The sequence below is a fragment of the Python bivittatus genome, unplaced genomic scaffold (genome assembly GCF_059951505.1).
Source record: "Python bivittatus isolate LINGU-HERP-01145 unplaced genomic scaffold, Pbiv_v1 ctg000070_np1212, whole genome shotgun sequence".
Classification (NCBI taxonomy): domain Eukaryota; kingdom Metazoa; phylum Chordata; class Lepidosauria; order Squamata; family Pythonidae; genus Python; species Python bivittatus.
Window position 1 is genome coordinate 35,219,113 of NW_028277034.1, and position 17,300 is coordinate 35,236,412.

At 41.1% G+C, this 17,300-nt stretch overlaps 1 protein-coding gene across 11 annotated transcripts in view; it reads left to right on the top strand.

The window, feature by feature from the left end:
* The first annotated feature begins 3,466 nt into the window (after positions 1–3,466).
* The window catches only part of CAMK2D (calcium/calmodulin dependent protein kinase II delta), a 142,902-nt gene continuing 129,068 nt past the window's right edge, over positions 3,467–17,300 (top strand). For 3 of the 11 annotated variants that reach the window (XM_088132932.1, XM_088132930.1, XM_088132936.1), the window contains exons 1-2: positions 3,470–4,755; positions 6,108–6,202. In XM_088132932.1, the coding sequence (XP_087989058.1) occupies positions 4,691–4,755; positions 6,108–6,202 (160 nt within the window). In that variant the 5' untranslated portion in view covers positions 3,470–4,690. Of the gene's footprint in view, positions 4,756–6,107; positions 6,203–17,300 lie in introns of all 11 variants that reach the window. The other 8 variants (XM_088132927.1, XM_088132929.1, XM_088132935.1 and 5 more) reach the window with 7 other exon arrangements.

Here is a 17,300-nt window from a genome sequence, read left to right on the forward strand (position 1 = left end):
ATGCTCTGCATATTGTGATTCACACATGTAGGAAGGGCTGAAGTCTGGAGTAACTTCTTTCATGTATAACCTTTATATATTTTCTTTCTGCTTATTCCACTTTTTTTGTTACGTACCACAGAAAACAGGTTACACAGGGAAGGATGTGGAATAATGTCTTTTGATTGGTAAAGATCATCACGCCAGCAACTAGTGTGCGAGTAGAATGCAATTGTTAAGGAGCTCAACAACCAAGCTCACTTGGTGACTTTGTGACCATCACTCTCTCTGAGCCCTTCACTAAGAAACATCAGGAAACAGACTCTGCAAGTTTGACTGGAATTATATTTTATTGATATAGGCTATAACAATAGAATCTTGAAAACCTGAATGAATATGCTACTGCCTTCCTTTTATATGTTAGTGAATTAGGGTAGAGCCAGTCCAAACTTCTTTCTCACACTTAAAATATGTTTTTATTAAACCATCATGCCTGCAAAGTTTATCCAAGGTCATCTCCATGGCTCTCTACACCAAGCCACCTCATCAGGTTGTTGTAGTGGGGCTAAAAGTAGGAGAGAGCTCCCCCATACATTACCTTGAGCTCTCAAAAGGTAGGACCTAAATGTAAAAAATAATTTTAAAAACTGCCTCGTTAAGTGCATAAAACTAAAACAAAACATACTCCTCTCTTTATTCGACTCTTCTTCCTCCCTCTATGCCTTCCCTCTATTGAAACTGAGACTGCAGTTTGGAGCAGGGATTTCTCCTTTTTAGTCTATAAATTGCAAATATTAAGCAAAGTTCTATTTGTGTGACTTTTACTGGAAGTAGAACTGTTGAGATTTTCAGTGTTGCAATTTTGCGTTTTTATGTTTGGCCTTTATTCTTATGATGTTTGACTAAAGAGGCTTGCGTCTGGAAATATAGCTGCAATCTTTAATTATCCAAGTGTGCATGGCCCTAAAAGTCATGTCAGCATACAATAGACTGCAAGGGCACTAAATTATATAAATTACCACTTTGGTGGCACAGCTAAAAAAAAAATTCTTTAACCTATAGTGCTTATTATCTCTGGGATTATCAAAAGTTTGATATTTATGGCAATATTTACAAATGATTTATGAATGTTGCCCTATAATAGGTCTATTCCTTTCAAGAGGTTTATTGTCCTTTTCTTTAGCATCATAAAGTCTGGCAGTCACTCTGGATACATGCTTTAAAATCTGGATGTTTTAACTGACAGTATTCTGAGAACGAGTTATTTGCAACATTGCATTTTAACAGTCAACACTGAATTGTGATTGCAATTATATTAGTTGTTTGTTTTGTTTTAGACTGTAGTGAGGAGTGAATATTTGAGGCCACTGAGGAGGCATTTAAAATGCTTCTCACCTACCCAGTGCCAAAGTTTCTTTGAGATATTTCAGAACATTCATCACCTTCACATTATATTCTACTACCATCCTCAGATAAGAGGACAGAACTCATAGCAGAAGATATTTCATTCCAGACTGTTGCAAGCAATTTAGCTCTTAGGATTTTGGGGACTGTATTTCATTTAAACATTGTATGTGCACTTATTTTTTGTAATAGTACTTATTCATTAATATTTTTCTACAGTTTTTAAATTGTTTATGTTTACATTGCACATACCTAGTGATCAGACACTTTATTTAAATTCTGTTAAATAACTCTCTGGATCTGGCTGGATTCACCTGACAATAAAAACAAGATCTAGCAAAAGTTTTTGTCACTTTTAGTCTGGTAGATGTTGCTAAAAGTCCTCCTGGCAACCTTTTACTTTCTAATCATTTATGGATTGTGTCTTCTCTTTGGTAACCATTTATGCTAATGACTAAGAGGGGGCAGAACATTTGCAAAATAAAATTATAAATAATTAAGTCTGAATGCCCTCTGCCAATTAACACACATTATTCAAGTCATGGCTGTTTAAGGCTACACAAATAAATCATTAGCTTAATGATTTGCAATATTCTAATCTCTACCCATATATTTTACTCTATTTTAATTATTATAAACACACACAATTTTTCACCATATTAAACAATGTCTCATAGAAGCAGTAAAATTATCATTAACCTGATTAGTCTCATAATTTGGTAATTAAATGCATTCATTCTTTTTTGTCATCATTATTGACATTCTAAAAACAAGTTCTGTATAAAATAGGACACACTGGTTCCTGGTATTTTGAAACAATACAATTACACTGCACTGAACTGGTGGAAGTTTTCTTATAATGTTTATATGTATTAATGTTATTTTTGTTTGTTTCTGTAAATAAAATGTTCCATCCCTTGATATCATAAGCTTGAAGTCATTGGTTTTATTTGAACCTACGGACAGAATCTAAAGAATACTTTTAATTTAAAGAACAACTGTCTTCTGCTTTGAAAGGATTCAAGAAGCATAACTTCAGTGCTGAAAGGAAGAGTTCCCATAATTCATGAAAATATGCTGACCCCCAACAGGAATGAAACCAGCAAGGTCTGCTGAGATACAAGCAGGAGGAATCAGGTTTTCAGTATAGATTAAGAAACTGTAGTTAGCTCCCCAAGTCATAAACACGCAAAGGCAATGGCCCCAAATTAAGTAACTCCCACTGCACATTCCTTATTCAAAAAATGTTACTGTCAGTTGGAAAGACTATGAATGGATGGATGAGGCTGAGGAATTTCTCAGTGTGAATTCTGAACGGGGAATACACTTTACTGAGTTCTACTTCCTCAACGAAAAGCAGAGCTTGCAACTTTGGAAAGCATTACAGCAGTGTTGTCCAAACTTGGCCACGTTAAGATGAGTGGACTTCAACTCCCAGAATTCCCCAGCCAGCATGGCTGGCTGGGGAATTCTGGGAGTTGAAGTCCACTCATCTTAACGTGGCCAAGTTTGGACAACACTGCATTACAGTATCTGAAATCAAGCTGCCCAATATATAATCGTGTGGGTCCAAACCACGTCTCTGCATCACTGCACGGGCCCTGGGATCCTCTGTATCTTCACTCAGATCCCGCTCCGTCCCACAGCGCTTGCTCTCCTGGACTTCAGCCAGGCACCCCCGCAATTCACCTGCAACGTCGCGGGCCCTGATTGTGCGGAAGGCGTTACTATGTTCAGCGACACTTCTAGAAAAGCGTACAGCACCTTCCAATCTCATCTTAAGGACGTGACTCAGAGTCCTTTCAGTGGGAGGTTTCCCCAAATATGCGTATACAGAATCGGAGCCTTATCGCTCACCCCGACACGGTGTTACTCCTATCAAGAAAAGTATAACGCACAGCTTTTTTTTTTTTTTTTTTAACAATGAAGACTTCAGATTTAAAAAACGCAGCGCCTTGCTCCCTTTGACCCCCTCGCCCAGCATTCCCACGGCAAGACAAACCCAGCTGCTCCTCCCCTTCCATGAAATAGGCCGGGCCGTCTCGCGAGAAGCAGAGAAGCGGCGTTGTTTTCCCTCCTCCCTTTTTGCTTCCGAACGGAGACTGGCCGGATGGAACGCACGAGGTGCCGTGTAGATTGTGACGCCGAGGCATGGAACACGGCGGAGAGCGGATGGAGCCGGGGGGCGGGGACGCTTCCCCCCGTCCAGCCCGGGAGTGGAACCTGCCTGGGACCGGCTGCTTCTGAAGCTGGGCGACTCGGGCTGGAAGCCGTTCTAAGGACGAGACCCTGCTGTAAAGGCAGACACGCAAAGCGACCGGCGGCCCGGCGTTCCTCCTTAGCGCCCGTGTTGCCTGTCTTTTGTTTCAGACGATCTCCTTGGAAAGCTTTACACGTCCACTCAGCCACACGTCTTGGAACAAAGAATCAGGGAGGGAGGGAAGGAGGGGCGCTCCTGGGGCTCTCAACGAAACCTATAGGGCACCACCTTCCGCAGTCGGTGTGGGGACGCGGGGAAGAGTGGGCAGCGCCGCTCTGCTCTGCTCTGCTCTACCCAGGCAGGCAACGGGACTTGTCCGGCCGTCGCTAGAGGGAGGTGTGGGACAGAGAGAGAGGAGAGGAGGCGGCCGGGAGAGCCGCCAAGGCGACGGCTGCCGGAGGGAGAGCAGGAAGGACGAGCCGAGCCAGTCGCTGCTCCCGATCGGGCTTCCCTTGCCTCGACTCGAGCGCAAGATTGCGCGGCGGCCCCGCTGTCGAGGCAGCCCTCGGGAGAGGGAGCTTCGGGGGACGCCCGGCGGAAGCAGGCGGTCTTAGCAGGGGCGGCCTCTGAGGTTGCCCGGGCAGGGACAGCGGTGTCATCCTCCCCGCCGCCTCTTCGTCCCGCTCCCCGGTGTTAAATCTGCCAGAGCTGCCGCCGCCGCTTCTCGCCGCATAAGCGCAGGCTTTCCTCGGCGGCCTCGGGTTTCCATTTTGGGTGGTAGCGTTTCCGTAGCCAGCCCTTCCCGGAGAGACCCCAGCAGCGTCGGGCGCGCCGAGAGCGGGAAGTTCGCGGAGGAGCCCGCCCTGCCTCCCCTCCGGCTCCCCTCCCAAACAAACAAGCCAGCCGGAAAGTCTCGAGAAGCTGCCAAGAAGGAGCGTGACCGAGACTCGCCCGGAGGAGAAGAGGAGGCGGAGGAGGCGGAGGAGGAGGAGAAGCAGCGCCTTTGCCCTCCCATCCTCCGTCCTGACCGCCTCCCTCGGCTGAATCCACCTTCCCTCCGTCTTCCCGTCCTCGGCGGCGCCAGGGGCAGCAAAAGCCGGACGCAGGATGGCTTCAACAGCAACCTGCACCAGGTTTACCGACGAATATCAGCTTTTTGAGGAGCTTGGAAAGTAAGTGGCCGAAAGCCCGCGGACGGGCTCGCCTGCTGCCGGCGACCGAAGGGCTTCGGGCGGCGGTGCGGGAGGAGGAAGGTGGACAGAGGAGCCGGACAGCTGGGAGGGAAGGCGCGCTCGCGGGGGCTGCGCCGGGGTCGGCCTCTGCCCCGGGTCGGCCGGAGCTCGCGGGGCGGGCAGCGCGGCTCATCAGCCTCTCGCCGAGCTGCGGGAGGCTGAGCTGGCAGAGTGGCCGGGCGGAGGCGTGCATGGCGACGGCGAGACCCCGGACAGCCCTCTCCTCTCGCCCCCGTCCTGCTCGGCGTTCAGCTTCAGACCCGGAGCTGCCACGTTTATTGGCGCGTAAAGTTCAGCCCGGTCGGAAGGGCGTGTTTGCGTGTGTCCGTGTGCGATCCTCTCCCCGCTCGCTCCTTCGTTTCGTGCGGAGCGTATCAGCCTCGTCGGAAGCAAGGCTTTGACGCGGGATTTTCCACCCTGTCCGCCGCTCGCAAAGTGGAGGGGACACATGAACCCGGGGGAGCCGCCGGTGACGAAATTGGCCCTTGGGCAGCGTGGGTGGCTGGCATCCGAACGCCCATTCGCACGACAGCCGTCCAAAAGAGACGGGGGCGGCAGGACGCTCGACCCCCGTTTAAGGACCGGGAAATGTAACGAAAACGTGCATTTTGTTCAGGGGAAGAGTGCCATTTAGAGTTAAACCCTCTGCTTTTTATTACTATATTTTCTTACAAAGCAGAAATCTATCAGTTCAGTGCTGTGTTAAGTCTGTTATATAAACGACTTGAAAATGCTTGACCAATGGCTGGCAGAGTATTAGCCTTGTGAGCCTGTCATAAAGAGCAGCCTAATTCCCGTGCTCGCCCTGCAAGGGAATTGCCCACGAATGCTCGTGCTTCCAACTGCAGGTAGTGACATTGATTGGATCCAGGCCGCTCCATCGAGGCTTGCGCTTAAATAAATATAACGGGTGGTATGTCTACCTGAGGAGGAAAATGGATTAAAAAATAACAACAGCGTTCCACTGCAAAAATACGTTCACACATGCCTTTGAATCAAAGCATAGTAAAAACATAGGACGGGTGTGAAAAATGTATATAATTTTTGTGTTAAGGTAGCCTCTTACAGGGATCGGTACATGCATTCAATATATTTGAAGAAGGCATCTTTTGCTCACAGTTTAAATCCACTGCTACAGATCCAAATTAAGGTGTTTATTTTTTTTTTTAAGAAAAACATGTATTTATTTATTTATTTACTGTCTCCTCTCTTGACACTGTTCAGATTATTAGATGGTTAAAGTAGCACAGCCCCAGCTGACATTTATGTTATTCTTGTTTATTGACTTCCAGGGGGGCTTTCTCAGTGGTGAGAAGATGCATGAAAATCACTACAGGACAAGAATATGCTGCTAAAATTATCAACACTAAAAAGCTGTCAGCAAGGGGTGGGTATTCTTAAGCTGTTGTGAAATATATTGCAGTAATGCAGATAGACATGAATTGACTAGATGGGAAAGAAAATGAAGATCTTTGCTTTTTTGCTACCTGGATTTCTGTGTTTTGGAAAGCCACATTTAGCTTGATGTATTCCTATGGCAAAATGTAAGAGTGCCTGCAGGGCTATTTAAATTACCTATTTAGGTTTGTAATTGTGAAATTGGCTCAGCTATTACATTTACATTTTCTGCCTCACTTTTGCCTTCATTGGAGGAAAGGAGGACAAATATTAATTTACTAACACTCTCCTGTTCTGTCTACACACACAAGTCATTCACTGTGACATTAAAAAACAAAACAAAAAATAGGGGAGAAGTGACATGCTTCTCTTATTCAAACATTCTTGGTTTAAAATAAAACTGATCTTTGTTTCTCTCCGTGCTATAAATTAAATATTTTCATCATGGTAGAGTATTTTTCTCCTTTATATTTTTCAGATTTGCAGTCTTTAATGCATAAGGATTATACAGGTTCAGTTTTTACGTGTCTAGAGCACTCTCCAAAATATTATAAGCAACATTTATTTTTCCAAACAATCTCTGCTAAATTGTGTGGAAGTTACACAGAGGAAGCTTTGCAGATCCTCTGGAGCATCAGTATTGTTGGGCAGGAAAGGCTTCCAGTGGATTACATCCTATATACATACATACATACATACACATATCCTTAAGTTTGTATGCTTGTTCGTGGTAAATCCACATTGATGTACTTACATGGGATGTTGAGATTATGGATTATTTTCTGTTAACATCTACACTTTCAGATTAATTTCTAGCTTTTTCATAAGCAAGGAAATAAATGGAGCTGTTTGTTCATTATGCCAACCTATAGTGCATACCTTTTATTGTTAAGGCCACGGGTTGAACACATTTATCATGCATTTATCATTGATAATGAACTGGTTCTGTGAATGTGTTTTTACATGTACATCAAACTTTTAATGTGACTATGATATTTAGAAGATTATTAGTAGTAAACTGACAGTTTCGTCTGAAGCATGTTTGCTTAGAACTGATTACCAAGGAGTTTAATAGGATATACTGCCTAACCCCTACGTATGTTTATTTTGAAGTGTTGTAGATACCCCAGAGATAGCAGCCCTAAATTTAAGGCAATCTTCTCTAAAAAAAAAAAGGAAGACTAAACCTAAATAAATAAATGAATAACTTTCATAGCCGTATACTATTTTAAAGATCAGTTATTTGGGAAGAAGTCCCACATTTTCCTTTCAGTTAAATTACACTTTCTCAATAAGTTGTAACTGTAAGCAAACACTTTTGGCTTTGTAGCTATTATTTCTCATTTTTTGATGGAATCATTTTTTCTTGTTTCATTAATATTACTGTACATCTCTAGCCTTTCGCCATTTGGAGTTTGGAATTATACGCTGCAGTAGCCTGCTTATGTTTTTAAATTTAGCTACTGTTGCAAACTGGAAAAGATTTAATGCATTTTAACTTTTTCCAGCTCAGAAACATTTGACTCTGATTTTTCATTTCATTATAACTGCGTGAATTATGTTAGGATTAGATGGATCAAACTGTTAAATGATATGCAGTTACTAATTAGGTAGTGAAGATTAATTCCATACTTCTAAAAACTGTGTGTCTTTAGTATTTTCAGTATATTGAAACAATATACTGAACAATATAACAATAAATTATATTTTGAAACCAAAATATAATTTAAATAAACCTTTGGGAACTGTGAGAATACGTAAAATAACCAACAATTGCATTGGCTGTAGAGAATAAGTAATATAAATGGTTAAACCTAAAACTTGATTCAGATGTTCCATATTTAATTTAGATGTGAACAAGGTGAGCTTTAGCCATCTGCCATAGCTATTTCCATTGTCTTCCACAAACAGCTTATTCCTACTGCTTTTAGTCTAACCTTTGAGCTGGTTTTTTTTTCTTACATTATAAAAGAAGGGAAGCTTTCTTTAACCAGTAATGTTCTTTAGCCAAATTCTTAGGTGGTTGTTGATTATTGTATGACTTCATGTCATCCATTTTGCGGACATAAATTAAAACCTTTGTAATGATATAGAAGAGAGAAATTTTGTCTTCTACTCTTCTGTATGGATGTCAAACTGTATTAAATCTTGAACATTTTTTCCATAATTAAATTTAAAGGCAATTGGAGAAGAAAATAAGACAGGTGGACTATTTTATTGAGACTCAAAATAATTATTTTGTTGAAAGATTTAACTCTGTGGATTAAAAAAATAGTTTTATTAACAATGAGGAATTAGAAAAATTACATTTCACTAAAGGAAGGGAGGGAGGGATCGAGGGATCAATGGGATGCAGATGAGTTGGGAAAGAGTATGACAAGGAAAGAAAAAAAAATGTATCATAATAAAATATGATGACAACTCAGAGGAAAATTTCTGTTTTTAGTTAGTAGAGTACAACAAGCAATATTTAAGATACAAATATGGATTCAGCTAAGTTACATTGTCCATTAGGGATGCTTAAGAATCAATTGAAGAAGTCTTAAAAGTATATTAACTTCCACCTCAGGCTTTGCAAAATAATGTGTGGAACAAGTAATAAGCATTAGATATAATAAATCTCTGGCCTTTTTTGGCATAGAGAATATTGGTCTACTGTAAATCCATTTCTGAAGAAAAGCCAATGGGAGTTTTATACATCAGTCTGAACTCCTTAAAGAAATGCCAAGGTACAAATTAATAAATAACTTGTTATAAATTATGAATGTGTTCCTCATTTACATTGTTAGGACATTCTTGAGTCTAAAATAGCCATTTCACACAGTACATAAACTTTGCTTGGTTAGCCCAAATGCAGTGAGTTCCAGATTAATGTAGGAATGGCTTGAAGTTTTTAAATGACATTTTTATCTGAGATGCTCTAAGTATTTTTCCCATCTGTGGTTTGAGACGGCTCCTTTATATGTTACTACTGTAAGCATTATGATGAAACTTCAGGTGTGAACAAGCTTTAAAACGCTGTGAATGTTAACAGTGCACAGATTAGTGCCCTTAGGGACATTTAGCTTGAAAAGATTGGCATTGTTTTGGAATACCTATTTTGTGGATCTAAATGTTCCTTGACATCATTTTTAAGATTGTTTTCTACAATATACTTTTTATTTGTGGACTTTCAGTTTTGAGCACATTTATCTTGCTAACAGTTTTCTGTGATCCTGAAATGTTTTCTCTTTCACATGCAAAGGTATTTTAATGAAGGAAAGAAAATAAAACCTGTTACCTATTTCTTGGCATGCTAAGGGCATCCTGTTTGTGATACTAACTGTCTAAGAGGCTACTTTAGAAATAAAATGGATAAATCAGTATTGTGGATCTGTTTATGCTTCTGTAGTCTAACTTGGGAACTTCAGACATTGTTGAGTGATTTGGGGCATTTATAATTGGGTGTGATGCTCAGATACTTCTAGTTTGTAACCTTTTTGCTCCAGTGCATCCAATTTGAAGATCAATCCCTTTTTCAATGCTTTATTTTCTTTGTGCCATTTTATAAAACAACAGTCCAATTTTTGTATCTTTCAACAGAGATACCAGTGCTGTTTAATTTGTAATTTGGAAGGAAGAAAAAATGAGGAAACATAGGGATGATGTAGCACCTTAAAGCAGGTTATTTCTAGGGGCTTAATGCATTAAATATTATTTATAAATCAGAGACACAATATTGTTGAGCAGAAAAGGCAAATAGAACAAAACTTTTTGTCCTCCAATTCCATGAATATCATATGCAACCGTTTTCTTCTCTTTCTCATCTTTTTGCTCCACTCTGCTATTGTCTGATTCCTTGCAGTATCACCCTCTCCTTATTTTTCTTCCTTTGTTTTTCCTTTGGGAAATTTCTTATTCCCCTCCAGTAGAAGAATAGGAAGAAGGAAAACAATGTTCCATTTCAGTTTTTTCTGTTTATGTAGAAATGGTTTTCTCTGTTGTTTCAGAAACAAGGGGTGTCTACACCAACTCAGCTTTTGTCTCCCTGGTTTGATTGGTGTAGATCATTAGAGGCAAGGAAGAAGCCATCACAGGATGTGCTTCCTCTAAGAGAAAACTGAACACCTGTTCACCTTTGAAGAAGTCCCACTATGCTTATGTGTGTGTGCGTGTGTGTGTGCGTGTGCACGCACATGAATCAAGAGAGAGAGAGAATGAGTCCTGCTAGATTATGTTCATCTAGTCCACTTTCTGATTTTCACACTGAATAGCTAGATACAAATGGAAGGCTACGATGAACTGTAAGCTGTAGCATTTAACATCTTAGTATACAGTGACATACGGCCTTTCAGTAAAGAGGTTACAAATAGTTATTATGGTTAATAAAGTCAACAAGGAGTCGGGAGCAGTTGCCGGTAAGCGTGAAAAACAGCATGCGCCAAAAGGCGCAAAGCAACGGAAACCCCGCCTCCTGCGCTCTCCAGCTGGGCTCTGCCCTAGGAAGGAGGCACTGGCAAACCACTTCCGAAACACCTTGCCTTGAAAACTGCAAAGGACTTGTCCAAAGCAGTCACTGCAGAGTCGGTAATGACTGAGCGCAGATTAAAAAAAAAAAAAAAAGTCAACAAAGCTGTTATCATTGATTTTGCCTGTTATCAGCTTGGTTGTGCTTAAGGAATACAGCACGAGAAGTTTCCTCTTAATTTTCTTTGAATGGTTAAGTAAAAGCTAATGCCTGTATTCTGTTCTTTATTTCTCGAACTATCACAATGTGGTATGATACATGCAAAGTCAGTCTATGATGGTTTGGAACTTTAGAGGGTCGGGACCATCCATAATCCTTGCTTTCCCTTTTTTACTAGTTTTTATGAAATGTACTTTTCTTTGAGTCCAAACTAGAACTATCTTCTGTGGTCTCATTCAGGTCCCAGAACAGGCTGGAAGAGTGGGTTGACAGGAGCAAGAATTTGCTAAGAAAGTTAAAATAATACAATTGGAAGGAGTTATTTAGTCTAGATGCCTACTCAGTATAAGACTGTATCCTCAACAAATGTCTGCCCAACCTCTGCTTGTAGATACTGTATTACTTGAATGGGATGCTATAACTTCCTTTGATAATTGATTCCAGTCTTCAGCTGTTCTTATTCATAAACCATTTTTTCTATCACTGAACCAAAATCTGCATTCTTGTAATTTAAGACTATTTTTCCATGTCTGTATTCTGGGATGATAAAGAGCAAGTTGTGGTCTTCTCTGATACCCCTCCAAAGTACCTGAAAAGTGCTATCATATCTTCTCTTGGTCTTCTCTTCTCGGGGATAACTATTTCCAGTTTCCTCATTCTTTCTCAATTTTTAGTCCCATGATCACTTTCATTTCCCTCTTTCAGTTTGTCTGAATCCTTTTTTAGAGTATGGTGCCCAGAATTGGACATAGCACTAGAGGTAGAATCTGACAGTGTAGAATAGAATAAAGTTATTATTCTATCTGTGTATAGGTGTACCCTCTTTGGCAGATATCTCATATTGTCAACTCTCATTCAACCTGTGATCACTGAAAATTTCTTCTCACACATGCTATTATCCAACCAAGTATATTGCATTCCCCTGTCTGGGAGCTATACTGAAATATGTTTAAACCTCACGTTTCCTTAGTTTGGCCACTGTGATTTCAGTCTTGGAAATGTTTCTGTATTTCCTGAAAGCTCCTACAACAAGAAGTAGAAAAAAGAGCCATCTATTCCATCTGTATACCAGACAGCAATAAACAGGACCCATTTCTGTTCCAAAGTTCCTACAGTGTAGCTGTCAACAAGGAAGAAAGACATGGGACAACAAATGCTGTTGTGCACATACGCCTAACTTAATTATGGAACATAATTCTTTCTCCAGGCTGGTCTCCAAGGAAAACACAGTTCGTACCTAGCAGGATGCTCTGATATATAAGAATAACATGATGTAGAAAAGGATATTTCAGGATCTGTTTGACTGTCACCTTTTGTTCTTTAATAAACCAGGGGAGAGGAGCATTATGTGTTGAACTTTAATGTTAATAAGTTCAGAGTAGGAAGTCACAGCTTGTAATACATGAATGTGTTATGAAGCAAACATCTTTCCCCTAAAAATGAATGTCAGGATCATTCATTCAAATCAAGAATATTACAGCCTGCTGTTCCTTCTGTTGTGGGCTTATATGCCCTACATTCCTTGAGTACATGAAGGGAAGGATTAACACAATGGCTGCTGCTTTGGTATATATTCACTGATTGCTGATATTGCCTTCAGCTTTTATGCATTTTAATGGGCATAACAGGGTGTCAGCATCTGGCTAATCTTGTCTGGGTCAAAAACTAAGCTAAGCCAGTTTAATATTTAGATGGGAGACCTCCAAGTAATACCTGGAGGACTCTAGATTAGACTTGGAAGTTGAAAAAAATCCTGGAAGAAGATAATGGCAATGCATATTCATCCTGCTGCCAAATCCCTACCCCTCAAAGCCTACACAGACATCACTATGAAGTCAGCAGGAGTTGAGCTTGACTTAAGATACTTTAATTTACAGAACAAAAGCCTAAGAAGAGCAGAATGAAAACCTTTCTACCGCAGTATCCTATTTCCCTACCATGGCCAACTACCTACTTCCAAAAAGCCAATCAACAGCCACAATTAACAAGAATGAAAGCTAATATTAAGCTTTGGCATTACAAGTTGGTTATGGTTTATTATGTTAGCCATAGATGAAACAGACAGCTCAAGGATTCCAGGAATGCTTGATCACTGTAGGATATTGTAACAGAATCTTGAATGGAGTTTCTCTCTGCCCATCTTAAACCAAACAGTATCAAGGTGGGGTTATTTTGAGTTTCTTATTCTTCTTTCCCAGGTCTGAGTTTTTCTTTTATTTTTCCTTAACTGCTCCTGCATACCTTCATCAAGATTATATCCACATTCCTCTACATATAACAAGCCAACTGTGGGCCACCTCTCTCTTTTATTCATCATGCGCAGTGCAGACCCTGTACCTCTTTCCAGACTATGCTCTTAGTCAACCATTCTATCCCTTTCCTCCTATTATTGGGAACCTACTCTGTTCTTAACCTGGATCTGGCTTCTCTTGCAGATAAATTGGTAGAAAATAGAGGGTCTGGGGGCCCCAAAATTATTGCCCTGTTCTTTGCTTCCCCTTGTGAGGTATGCAAAACTTTTGCCACTTCTACTAGTGGTCCAGCCGCTGTGCATCCTCAGGCACAAGGGTCACGTTTCTAAACCTGGAACCACAGCAATCAGGGTAGGGTGTGGTCACAGATGGTATGGGGAGGTTATGAAAAAGAGTGTCTTGTATTTGCCTAACCATAGTGCTTTTTCTACACTACAGTTCCCAAGTGGCAGTGTGAGTGCAATTTCAAAAGAAATCATAGACCTGCAGTAATTGTACATGTAATAATTGAGAATTTGGGGAATTTATGTATTTCTAGTGCTTTGTAAGTCACCATCTGCTTTAAATTCATGTTGAGAATTTGTTCCTCTTTATAGCACCCCCCCCCCTTTTAAATATTATATGCCTTATGGGCTGGAGCTAGCTATTGGAGAGTGTTAAATTTATTGCTGCAAATGTTAGTTAAAAGTAATTATTTCTAATATATTAAATTAAATCTGAATTGTGTTCCTGGCAGCTACAGGATAAATAGTATGCTTAAAATACTGTAATTTCTGTGAGTCCAGTTTTATTTACTCACCATTGTTAAATGGAACATTTGTGGAGTATATGATCGCTGCTTTAAAGTGATCCCACATGGAAATCACCCTTCCCAAAGTGAGTTCCACTACCTATAAACTAAAGGAGCTCCTTTTTCTAAAATATATCAGCCAGAGATATTCTACTTTCTTTACTTATTTCAAGTACTGTAAAAGCAAAAGCCTCTTTTAAATCATCTGACTTTTCTTCTCTTGTTCTTTCTGTTGCTCTTTTGGTTAGGAAGATACTGAAACTGTCTCAGAAGTAGACTGAATTTTCTTTGCACTTTACCTTCTTCTTAAATTAAATACAGCTATGCATATGTGAAGAGAAATTATTCAGTTGTTGGTGAAACTGAATTTAAAGACTTGTTTTGTACATTTAGCCATGTGCTTTGCTAATATACATTGTTAGTAGTAGTTATTTCCTCCTCTAAAATTTAGGAGTTCCAGACAGTATTTTAAAAATATCCCAGATCTTTAAACCTACCATGACATTTTTATAGGCCAAATGTCCAGGCATCTGAGATTTTATCATTTTGATTCAGGAAATATTCTCATACTCATTGTAGATGATTCATAGTCATTACCTTCCATTGAGATTTAGCTACATATGAGTGTGTGGATTAGGAGAACAAAAAGGAGCATAAGTTGTTTCAAGAGCAAACCAATATTTATGGAAGGGAACATGGGTGTATCTAAAACAAACGCATATAAGCACAAATTTTATATATATATATATATATATATATATATACATACGTACGTACACACACACACACACATACACGTACACACATGCATACATGCATGCATATATTTGTCAAAGCCACTGTCCTAGATGAAACCCGGAGCATCCACTAAGATGGGACCCAGAGATGAGCTGCTGAGGGAATGCTTCAGGCAGCAGCAGACATGGGAGGAAGTTGAAGTGGAGGAAATACCATGGCAAGACAAGCCCCTGCATGGGATGTACCATTGACAGGTAGCTGAGGTGGCTGACATTGGGAAATCCTATCAGTGGCTGGAAAGGGCTGGACTAAAAGACAGCACTGAGGCACTGATCATAGCAGCACAAGAACAGGCACTAAGCACCAGATCCATAGAAGCAGGGGTCTACCACACTAGACAGGACCCAAGGTGCAGATTCTGCAAAGAGGCCTCAGAGACAGTCCAACACATAGTGGCAGGTGTAGGATGCAGGCAGGAACAGCATATACTGAACGGCACAACCAAGTAGCTGGCATTGTGTACAGGAGCATCTGCACAGTGTATGGGCTAGACCCCCCCAAGTTCAGATGGGAGATTCCACAGAAGGTTGTGGAGAATAACAGGGCTAAGATCCTGTGGGACTTCCAGATCCAGACGGACAGGCAGGTACTGGCCAATCAACCAGACATTGTGGTAGTAGACAAAGACCTGAAGACAGCGGTAGTGATAGATGTAGCAGTGCCAAGTGACAGCAACATCAGGCAGAAGGAGCATGAGAAGCTGGAGAAGTACCAGGGCCTGAAGGAGGAACTAGAGAGGATGTGGAAAGTAAAGGCCAAAGTGGTCCCCATGGTGGTAGGAGCACTCGGGGCCGTGACTCCTAAGCTGGGAGAGTGGCTCCAACAGATCCCAAGAACAACATCCGAGCTCTCTGTCCAGAAGAGTGCAGTGCTAGGAACAGCTAAGATACTGTGCAGAACCCTCAAACTGCCAGGCCTCTGGTAGAGGACCCGAGATTGAGGAAGACACATACCACCCATAGGGGTGAGAGGGGAATTTATTTATTTGTTTATTTTTTTGCATATATTTGTAAGTACTATGTATTGCAATTAGTTGGTTTGATGGAATGTTAATATTTGAAAAGAGCTAAAGTATATACATTCTTCATTATTGAAAACCCTGATATGTACTGAATGTCAGTAAGAACAGAAATAAGCTGTCCAGTCAGCACTGTCCAGAGGGAAGTATCAAGACTGAATGAGAATGGGGTGTCTCAGTGCAACACCCATCTCTCTTGTGTGTCTGAGCATCTATCTTGCTGAGGTTAGCCGTGTTTTTTGCTAAATCTACATTGTTATATTCAATAGTACCCTTCTCTAAAACTGAGGAGCCCCAGCCAGTGCAGTATTGTAAAAATATCCCAGATCTTTAAGAGCTAGCATTGATATCCACCATCTTACTGATTTTGACTCCCTGCCAATCCCTGTGGACAGTGGTATGCCTAGTCTGTTTTAATTAAAAGGCTATATTGTTCTGAAATCTTAATATCTTGTAACACTTAACTAGCTTGAAATATTTAAATTTGTTGTTGTTGTTTAGTTGTTAAGTCGTGTCCGACTCTTCGTGACCCCATGAACCATATTGCACCAGGCCTTCCTGTCCTTCACTGCCTCCCTGAGTTTGCTCAGTTTCATGCTCATTGCTTCAGTGATGCTATCTGACCATCTCATCCTCTGCCGTCCTCTTCTCCTTTTGCCTTCAATCTTTCCCAGCATCAGGGTCTTCTCCAAAGAGATCTCTCTTCGCATTAGGTGACCAAAGTATCTGAGCTTGAGCTTCATTATCGATCCTTCCAATGAGCAATCAGGGTTGATTTCCTTTAAGATTGACTGGTTTGACCTCCTAGCAGTCCAGGGGACTCTCAAGAGTCTTCTCCAGCACCACAGTTCAAAGGCATCAATTCTTCGGCGCTCAGCCTTCTTTATAGCCCAGCTCTCACAGCCATACATTACTACTGGAAAAACCATAGCTTTGACTATGCGGATCTTTGTCAGCAACGTGATGTCTCTGCTTTTTAATATGCTATCTAGGCTTGCCATAGCTTTCCTCCCAAGGAGCAAGTGTCTTTTAATTTCATGGCTGCAGTCTCCATCTGCGGTGATCTTGGAGCCCAAATAAATGAAGTCTGTTACTGCTTCCATTTCTACCCCTTCTATTTGCCAGGAATTGATGGGTCCAGGTGCCATGATCTTAGTTTTTTTAATGTTGAGTTTCAAGCCAGCTTTCGCACTCTCCTCTTTCACCCTCATCAAGAGGCTCTTTAGTTCTTCTTCACTTTCTGCCATTAGGGTGGTATTGTCTGCATATCTGAGGTTGTTGATGATTCTCCCTGCAATCTTAATTCCGGCTTGTGATTCTTCCAGCCTGGCATTTCTCATGATGTACTCTGCATATAGGTTAAATAAACAGGGTGACAGTATACAGCCTTGTCGTACATCTTTCCCTATTTTGAACCAATCAGTTGTTCCATGACCGGTTCTAACTGTTGCTTCTTGGCCCGCATACAGATTTCTCAGGAGACAGGTAAGGTGGTCTGGTACTCCCATCTCTTAAGAATTTCCCACAGTTTGTTGTGATCCACACAATCAAAGGCTTTTGCAT